The 10,074-nt window shown below is 41.6% G+C and overlaps 1 protein-coding gene across 1 annotated transcript; it reads left to right on the top strand.

Moving 5' to 3' along the window:
- Positions 1-4,839: 4,839 nt before the first annotated feature.
- On the top strand, positions 4,840-9,555 carry PNRC1 (proline rich nuclear receptor coactivator 1). Its single transcript, XM_074310311.1, has 2 exons — positions 4,840-5,784; positions 8,461-9,555. The coding sequence occupies exons 1-2, from the start codon at positions 5,239-5,241 to the stop codon at positions 8,902-8,904; spliced, it is 990 nt and encodes a 329-aa protein (XP_074166412.1). The 5' UTR covers positions 4,840-5,238; the 3' UTR covers positions 8,905-9,555.
- The last annotated feature ends 519 nt before the right edge of the window (positions 9,556-10,074 follow it).

Genomic DNA, 10,074 nt, shown 5'->3' with positions numbered 1-10,074 from the left:
CCTCATCCCAAGATAGTAGAAGATGCTACACATGGAGTGTGCACTAAACTCTAGATTCTGGTTCTAGACAGAGTTTTGGACATAAAGCTTAAGTTTCTGCTGATAGCCACAAAAGGACTGAAAAGTTGTGCTTAACAAATTATTTGGTGAAATAGAGAAGAGCATAGGTATTACTTCTCCAAGAAGCAATAGATTCTAAATTGAAGAAACCTTCCCATTAAATTTCTAAGATGGCATAGGACTAAAGCACCTATAGAAGATAATTTTTCTCTCTTGAGGGAACTGAATTTTGGAGGGTTCTTATCCTACAGATTTTCAATTACCAAATGGAGTGGGGGAGGTGTTTCTTCAATTTTTTCTTGACCTTTCTGCAGAATTTGACACTATTGACCACCTTATCTCATTTTCCTCTTGGTTTTCATGGCACTGCTTTCAGTTTTGTCTTTTATTTATGGCTGTTCCTCAGCAATGTTCTACCCTTTTTACTGTGGCAATAGCTTTTCTTTCTGTCCTGGGTCTTCTTTTCTTACTCTATAATCTTTTTTGATGATCCCATCAGTTCCTGCCAATTCAATTATTGTCTTTATGCCAATGACTCCCAGGTCTAAATATCCAGCTTTGGTATCATATTACCCATAGCTTATTTGCAGTTAATATTTGCAACCAGTAGTAACAAAGTCTTTTTAAACAATGTATCCAAAATATGTCCTTCCCCCAAACTCACTTCTCTTTCCAGCTACTCTATTTCTCTTGTTATCCAATCACCCTGATTCAAATCTCTAGAATCATTTCTGACACTTCCATCCCCCACACTCCCCATATCCATTTCTGAAACGTATTGGTTTTAACTTTACAGTATATTATATTCATCTCATCTCCCCTCATATAACTACTAAAGTCAGCCTACCCTAGTAGTAGACTTCCAATTGGTGTCCCTATTTTGTCTTTTTTTCTTCTCCATGTGGATTCAATATCTATATAGTTGTTGACATTCTTAAAGCACAGATCTTTTCTTGTCACTCATTTGCTCTAAAAGGTTCAATGTCTCCCTATTATCTCTAGGATAAGATGCAAACTCTGCTAACAGTTTCTAGTCTGATTCTAGCCCACCTTTCCAAACTTTTGATATATTTCTCCTTTTTACAATTCTACTCAGACTCACTTGTTCTTGTATGATCATCTGCATCCTCATATACTTTATATTTTTTGGTATTTATACATAAATACATTTGGAATGGGGATTCATTGGTATATTTTTCCTGATGTAACCTTCTTGATAGAAGCACATTATTTGATTTTTTTCTCTTGTGTTGCTATTCCTTACTACCATCTAGTATGACACTTGACACAGACTTGATTTCTACATGGAAAGGAACTGCCTACTCTGTTTTGCTTCATTTGAATTCTCCAACCCTGTTTCCATAGACATAAGAATCATTTAGTTTTCTTTACCTTAGTCACAAAATGGTTGTAAAGGAGAAATAAGCTATCAGTGAATGTGTTTTATGAACTTTAAAATAATTGTTATGTAGGTATGCTTTTGAGGTTTGAAATAACACCTGTGTCAGTATATGGAACTTAAGAAAGTTCCTTTAAGAGCAGGGCTTTTTAACATTTTTTTTCTATCATTCATCCATATGGCAGTCTTATGAAGTCTATAAACTCATTTGGAACAATGTTTTAGATAAATAAAATGATCATAGAATTGAAAAAGAAAAAAATATTCATATAATGGCATAAGGGAAGGTTAGGATTATGTACAGATAATATTGTGGGATTGCTCTGGAGCATTTACAGGGCTGAGTTATATTTGATTTGTGATTAATAATCATTATCTCAAAAATCAAATTTGGACAAAAAAAGTTTACTTTGAGCTCTCCTAATCAGGTGATTGTGTCTGTACTCTTTCAGTCTAAAATCCAAACTGGATTGGTCTTGCTTTGTAAGTTTTTCCAGCATGAAATGGTACCAGGCGAGGCTGGTTTGGTCACAGTATAAATGTTTATCTAATTGAAAGTTAACATCATACATATGCCCTGAATCCTCAGCTAGGTTGATTGTAATATCCTTTACAGTAGCAGACACAGAAACAAAATCCATTACATTATAAGTTTGCATCTAATAATTTCACAATATTTTAAAATTTGATTTTGTACCCTGATGCACCTGCTTGGGATCTTTTGTTCCTTTTCATCAAACCATTCAATCAAACCATTTCACCTCTGGCTCTCAGTAAAATTAAGGAGCTGGATTAAACCATTCCTAAGGTTCCTTCCAACTGCAAATCTATGATCCTAAAGACATTGCTTTAAAGCCTTCATTCATAAAGAGATGTTAAATTGCTCATAATTAGAAGTTAAATAACTAAAACTATCTAGAAGATGGAGGGGGATGTTTCAAAAAAATTTACATAGGATGTAATGCTGGAGAAAATGAGGCAAGACAGAAATTAGGTTTTTAATATTTTAATAGTGGAGAGTTTGGACTAGTCGGCAAAATGGGACTCTTGTCTTAAAGCATCCAGCACCCAGCAAGGATTAGAAGACTTGGAGGGAGTAATTACAAGATGAAGAAGCAGATTCAAAAAATTGTTTTCAAGGACTTCATACATCCTTAGTAGGATGTTTGGGAAGGAGAAGACAACAGGATTCTAATGTCATTAAGGAAGCCAACAGTTTCAGTCTGATGAAGGGATCATACATAGGAGCATAGATTTAGAACTGGAAAGGTTTTCTTAAGTCAACTACTCCAGATTCTTCATTTTTTACAAACAAGAAAACAGTCCAGTATTTAACCTCAGAGCTTCTATCCCAGCCTATCAATCAACCAATCAATCAACAGGCATTTCTTTGCAATAGATTTGGGAGAGCATAATTGTAAAAGAATATTATATAAAAGTTTGAGACAGGGAGCAAGACATCCATCACAGATTAATGAAGTTTTTGCTGTTTTATTAAGTGAATAATACACAGGAGTTAGCGCAGAAAGGGGTTTTTAAGAATTAACAAAGAGAAAAGCATAAGTTTCCCAGTGGAATCACAATTAGGAGAAAGAAGCCATTAGAGGGAAAACATTAATAGGAGTATGCCAAGATAGGATAAACCCATAGAGAAGTTTAGCAGACTAACCCCAAAAGAGAGTTAGCATGGGAAAGGGATTACGCCATTGACTGTCAGGCTAATCCTAAAGGGGATTTAGCACCCTAAAAACTGTAACTAGGAGAAAGATGCTATGAAGTACGAATACCTCATTTACAATAGTTTACAATTAACCAGAGGAAGAGAAAGCCCCATGAAGTGCGAGAGAGTGCCCCATATCAGGTTAACTTGAAAAGGAGTGAACAAAGAACAAAGTATGAGCAGATCTTTTAGAAGAGAAACACCTCTGGGATTTGATATAATTTGGCTTTCTGGTTGAGTTTCTAGATGCCTCCCCCTAACCCCCCACCAGATGTGGGAATAGAAAATCCGCTGGAACAAAAGACCTATTTAAGAACCCAAGGCTCACTTAAGGCCCAGCTAGGAGGCAGGACCTCATCACCAACAGTGTCAAACCTTAGCCCCTGCTACACAAAGAAAAATGACAGTTCTTTTCTTAAAGAAATTTACATTCTAATGGAGAGCTGTTATAATTTGTTAAATCAGTTACATACAATATGAAGAGGGAATAAAACACCTTAAAGGGGAAGAAAGCTAAGGATTCTAAAAGCTTGGAAGAACTTTCCAGGCAAGTGTAACAGCGATGCAAAGGCTCAGAGATGGGGGGATGTTCTGCATAAGAGCTAACAGGCGGCCTGCATGGCTGAATGATAGTGTTTGGAGAAAATTATTAGAATGTAAGACTGAAAAGGTGGGAAGGGGACCGTTTGTGAAGACCTTAAAACTCAAAACAAAGGGTTTTATGTTTGGTCCTGAAAGTAATAAGAATCCCTGGAGTTTATTGAATACTAAGGTGATAGACAGACCTACTACGCCTTTGGAAAATCACTGCGGCAGCAGTGTGGAGGATGGACTGGAGTGGGAAGAGAAAGGAAATTGGAAGTCATTTTGCAATAGTCTAAGCGAGGTAAGTCAATGTCCCCTAGACTACGAAACCAGTGCTCGGAATCTCGATTCTTTTCCAAAGAAGGGAGCTGAAATGTTCGTCCTTTCATTCAATTGGTCCTTTAAAGGCAGGACTGGTGCTTTGCATTTCTTTTGTATTCCCCCCTCTGAATGCGGTTCAGTTAAATGTCCCTGAACTTGAAGGCTGCACGGGGGTGTAAAAGCCTTTCTTTGGAAGTTATTTTGTCTATAAATACACTAGATCTCGGCTAAGTTTCAGTTCAACACCTCAGCTGTGAAGGGCAAAGAAAATCCCAATTCCCTTCAGATGGACGCTGGTGGAAAACCTTTTTAGTTAAGGTGCTAACGTCATTCACATTTCCCTAAATTTTCTCCCTGCTTCCCAGTATCATAGCGAGCTATTCCGACTCTAGGCATAAACTTCCTATCGCTACATTATGTCTTAAGCGGATTAGCTATCGCATAGGCTTGTTGCAGAAGAACATCTTATGAAGCCCTTTGAAACCTCTGCAGGGCAAGTGTTAGAGCAGTCTAGTTAGGTGCGAGGCACATCTGCCCTAGGAGAGCTGTTTTGCCAAGGTCAGTGACGGAGCCAGAAATGTTCTGAGTGGCTCTTCCACTTTTCTTTATCTTGCCTCACACCAAGTGTGGGGTCTCCATCTACAGGGTAAATCAGCTGCGCTAAAGCAGGACAAGGAAGGTTGGAAGCTGACGTGGAACTTCATTGTTCCGGGGAGCGGAGGGAGCCCAGCCGAGGCGCCTGCGCAGTAAGTGCTCTTTGTGCTAGGGCTGCAGCAGGGCGGCTGTTGTTTGTGTCTCTTCCTGAAGGGGCGGAGGAGTGGCGGGAGGCCGGAGGAGGCGAGGCGCTAGGGGGCGTGGCCCCAGCCCCCGAATTCGGTTTGGCTGTCTAGCTCCGAGAGGGCGGACGCAGGGCGGGGTTTCTGATAACAACACTCCGGGCAGAAGTCGGGGCTATTTGTTGCTGCGCCGCCGTTGCCGCCACCACCGCCCCCCGAAAGGCTGTCCCTTCCCCAGTAATGCTTCGCACTCTCCCCGCACTCTCGTAGCTATCGCTAGAGCAGCAGTTGCCTCCCATTGTCCTGCGACCACTCTCTTCTGTCTTTCCCTCCTACTTTTTCCTCCATCGCTTAACCGTTCTCCACCTGCCAGCTCCATGACGGTCGCCTCGGTCCCGCAGCGGGAGCCGCTCATCCTGGGCTGCCGCCTGGCTCCGCTGGGCTTCGCCCCCCGGGCTTACTTCGGACACTTCCCCATGATGACCGCGGTCCCGCCGCCTCCGTTCCCCCGGCTCCCGGATCCTCGGACTCTGCCCCCCAACCTCCTCCTCCACTTTCTGGGTGACAGTCGCTGCCGGACCCCACAGCCGCCCACTCCGGCGCCCCCGCCGCCGCCTCCGGCGCCCCCGGGAACCTGCAACCCCCGAGCAGCCCCTAAGAAGCGAAGAAAGAAGAAGGTCCGGCCCAGCCCGGCGGGACAGCTCCCCAGCCGCTACCATCAGTACCAGCAGCACCGGCCGAGTCTCGAAGGTGGGGGCAGCCCGAGTAGAGCCCAGGGGCCCCCGACCCCTGCGCCTGCCGCTGCCGCACCCCCGGGCCCTGCTCCTGGAGCCCGGGCTGAAGAGCCGAGCTCTGCCGCCACCCCGGGGAGTCTAATGTCCGGCACTGCTGCGGCCAGCCCCGCGCAACCAACCAGAAAGGAAGTAAGTGGGGCGGTGTCGGGCCATCAGGATGGGGGTACTGAGAGCTCCGGGGCTGCAGGCGGCCGGGCCTCATTCCCTTCCCCCCTCCCCCGACCTTGCGTGGTGAGGGGCCCGGGCTGGGAGCTGAGGGAGGTGGAGGAGGAATGAGGGGAGCGGGGGGGGGGGGGAAGAGGGGGGAAGATCTGTGTTTACTCGGGAGGGAAGTTTCCGTGACGCCTGCTTTGGTTTTAGCTTAAAGGGGGGAGGGGGAGAGTAAGGAAGGAGGGAGCAGAAGAGGCGCCTGCATCCCTGATTGGTTCGTGAGAACTAGCCAATGAGCGAAGCCGCTCTGCCCCAGCAACAGCCCCGATTTAGAAGGCTGGCGGCTGGCGTTGTTCCAGGGGCTTTCGGTGTTCCGGGCACGCGTAGGGAGGTGGAGAAAAGGGGGCCTGGGTAGCTGGGGAAAGGCGGAGGGAGAGAGAATTACATCAGCGCGCGGCGGCCGCGGGGAGGGGCGTGCGCCCTACGTGCGGGGCGCTCGGTGGCTCATGAAGAAGGGGGGGAAACCACTCCGTTTCGGTTTCCAAACCCTCGGCTTTGGCGGGGGCGCGCGTACTGGTCGGAGCGGCGCGCTCACGTCGGTTTCCTTCCCCCCCCTTTTTCTGGATTAGGGGTTTTTTTGTTTTGGTTTCTTTTGTCTCTTCCCCCCCCACTTCTTTTGCTTCTGCCAGGCTAGGAACATTCACCCCATTTGCAGCTCTAGACTTTTCTTTTTTTAAATAGTGTGTATCCCGTTTTAAAACTGTTAACCTACAGTGATCCTTAATTGGCATCTTCCACAGAATAATTTGGACGGCGTCTCTTTTTAAGAATAGCGAGCTGCTGGCAATAGTTTGTTAATTGTTTCGGCAGTCTCCCTCAGGCCGTAAACCGATCCTCTCCCTTAGGAATTCTTACCCTTTGCATCAAGACTTTTTTTTCCTTCAGAATTACTTAGATAGGCAATGTATAAAATAGGTTAACCAGAATTTTTGCTTTTTGAAGGAGACACACGGAGGGAGAACGTAGGAAGAGTGACTGACTGGCTGATTGATTTTTTTTTTTTAAGCCTTGTTTTGTCCGGAAACAAGATAAAATTTGTCTGAGATTAATAATTAATTGAGTCTTAAGAGCGAGAAGGGGACCTTAAAGGGGTCGCCTAGACCAAACCTCTCCTTTGGTCTGTGACTTGCCCAAGGTCACATAGGTAGCGAATGATAAACCGCATTTGAATGCTGGTCGCTCTGACTTGAAATCCACTGCACCACAAACTCGTTCATTTAAAAGTAGTTATCATCCTTGTGTGCGAAGTCTTGTGTTCAAATAACTTCTAACTAGAACTGAGAACGGAGGTAGGCGACAAAATTTAGGAGTCGGACAGTTTTTTTTTTTACTGAAGGGGAACAAATGAACTAGAGTGGAACAAAGCATTGCTAATGTCGATTTCTAATGAGGAAAAGGAGATATTGTTTCGTTTCCTTAAACCTTGTAAATCTCTTGTGGCGAGCAGTCTTGAGTGTTCTGTCTTTCTAATCCCTGACACAGCACCTCTAGTTTTAAGTATTTAGTAATCCTGAACATTGATCTACAAAGGTTGACAAACTACTTTGAGCTCCAAATAAGAAGGCCTGATTATAGAAGGCTTTTCTAAAGAGGCTACTAAACAAAAAGCACATTGTAGAAAGGAGAAAAGAACTGGCCAAAAGATTGGCCAAAGTAAAAAAGAAAACAAAAAACACAAAAATAATAAAGACTGTGACATGGAGAAAAATGAACCATGATTTTAGAATTTGTAAGGGCTTTTTGTAGTCATATTGATAAATTTTTGTGTGGCCCTGAAAGATGGATATTCTCTACAAATTAGTATATTTTTCTATAATAGTCTTCACATAGAAATTGCCTATCGCGCAAAAAAAAAAGTATCCTATACATCACATTATTGTGTAGTGTAATTATTTGACTTTTTTTTTTTTATCTCCTAGCAACTTGATGGTTACAGGATTGCTTCTTTAATATGAAGTATTTAACAGATTTGCTCTTCTTGATACTCTGTGGTCAAGAAGTACCGGTGTCCATTGAAAAAATGCTATAAAAGGGATTTAATGTAGCTGCTGTCTCCTCTTTTACAAATGAGCACACTGAGACCCACAAAGACATGAAGTGATTTGCCATCACAATCATTCTAACTAGTGGTTGAGGCTGGAATCTGTATTCCAGATCTTTCTACTCTTAATATATATAATCCATGCAAATGAATTAATTGGAATACTTAGTTTCACACCCAATATTCCACTCTTTAAAAAAAAAAAAAAAAAAGTTCCAATAGTCTATGTTGTGGACCCTGTTGGCAATCTGGTAAAATCTAATGGGGGTGAACCCTGAAACTGTGTCCCCCATCAGGATCACTAAGGAAATCGATTATATGAAAATAAGAGTTGCCAAAAGTTTGAAAATCAATTCATTAGAACCTAGGTTAAACACTTCTGCTGTAAGTCACTAATCATGGCCAAGCTAGGTATGTTGTCCTATACAGAATTGAGATGAGGAAGCCTTTTTTAAAACAAGGTCCAAAGATAGTAACAAAAGGTACATATTTAAATGAAATGAGAATATCTTAAGACTGGAATAAGATTCATTTTATGTTCTTTGTCTTTGTAGGTTGTTAAATCAAAGATGGGAAAGTCTGAGAAGATTATCATTCCCCCTGGCCAACTTGTTCACAGTATACATTTGTGTGAACAACCAAAGATTAACAGACAGAAAAGCAAATGTAACATACCACTAACCAAGATCAGCTCTACAAAAAGAAATGAAAATAACTTTTGGCAGGATTCTGTAGCATCGGAAACCATTCAGAAGCAGGAGAAAAAGCCTTTTAAAAATACTGAGAACATCAGAAACATGAATCTGAAGAAATCAGCTTTTCAAACTGAAGTGAACCAAAAGGAAAATTATGCTGGGGCAAAGTTTAGTGATCCACCTTCTCCTAGCGTCCTTCCAAAACCTCCAAGTCATTGGATGGGGAGCACTTTTGAAAATTCCAGCCAAAATAGGGAGCTGATGGCAGTTCATTTGAAAACTCTCTTAAAAGTTCAAGCTTAGTCTCCAGATTCAAACTATGTACAAAACAAAAAAACATAAGTTTTTCAAGGTTCTGGATACTTTAAAAAAAAAGTCAGTACAGAAATTGATACTTGCCTTGTGACCAGAAGTGCAAAAGACAGTTTTAAAAATGTCATTCAAACTTGTATTTTATATTTTGTAAATACTGTATACCATGTAATATGTGTATATTGTTCATATCCTGAGAGGTACATTATAGTTTTGTTATGAAAGTATTTTGCACTGCCTTAAATGGTAGGTGTTTTGTATATATAAAATGGAAAAGTTTAATGTGTGCTAAGGCACATGGATGACTGATGCATTTGCACAAGGTATTCTGAGAACTTTTCAAAGAGAAACAGTTATCTCATTTCAAAGTGAAGATCTAAATGTGAACAATTTACTAAATGCACTACTGAAATTTTAACTCTGTGGCACAATCATTGTAAACATGAGGTTTATGTGTTGCTCTAAAATAGATTTCCGCTTTCTGATCACAAATATTGGTAAAACTATTGTTTCCACTTTTACCAAGGTTAACTTTGTGTTTGGTCAAGATCCAGTTATTTTAAAGCATTTCTAACTTGCTTTAATACCAGAAAAATTGGTTGTATTCAAATTTTAAAATAATAATTTGGCCTCCCCTTTAAATAAGTCTTGTGTCTTTCTGTTTGAATGCTTTCTGTGCTTGAATGTATGGGGCTGGTTTGGGAGGAGGGCTGGGGTAAGAGAAGGGAGGGGAAGGAGGACGAAATGTGGGTGGGGTTGGATTGTTTTCAAACTAGACTATTTAATTTTGGCTAGGTCTTTGTATTTGAATTAGCAATTTATGGTTGAAACATGCAAATGACATGACCTTTTTCTGTCTACTCCGAAAGTTTTGGGGGTTGTGGTAAGGTAGAGAAAGGATCTGGATTTAGGATAAAAGGTATAAATAGAGGGCAATTGATTTGGGAAACTACATATTGCTTAGGAAGTAACCCTGCTTAGAATTCCACATCAGTCCAGAGACCACATCAATCCAAAGAATCTGAAACTTATTGAGCAAGGAGGACTTAACCTCTCTGTAATTTACAGCCACAGACAACAAGATAAAGATAAAACAGACTAAGTAGTATCCTATGTACATATTAACATAACCATTTTATTTTGATTATTAACAAATGTTTT

Source organism: Sminthopsis crassicaudata, chromosome 4, assembly GCF_048593235.1.
Source record: "Sminthopsis crassicaudata isolate SCR6 chromosome 4, ASM4859323v1, whole genome shotgun sequence".
NCBI classification, from domain to species: domain Eukaryota; kingdom Metazoa; phylum Chordata; class Mammalia; order Dasyuromorphia; family Dasyuridae; genus Sminthopsis; species Sminthopsis crassicaudata.
This window is presented reverse-complemented; position numbering and strand designations above follow the sequence as displayed.

Excerpts from the sequence above, each read along its gene's own strand:
- PNRC1 (XM_074310311.1), top strand. The coding sequence starts at position 5,239 with ATGACGGTCGCCTCGGTCCCGCAGCGGGAGCCGCTCATCCTGGGCTGC. Across the intron at positions 5,785-8,460 it reads CGCAACCAACCAGAAAGGAA|GTTGTTAAATCAAAGATGGG; the intron begins GTAAGTGGGGCG and ends TTGTCTTTGTAG.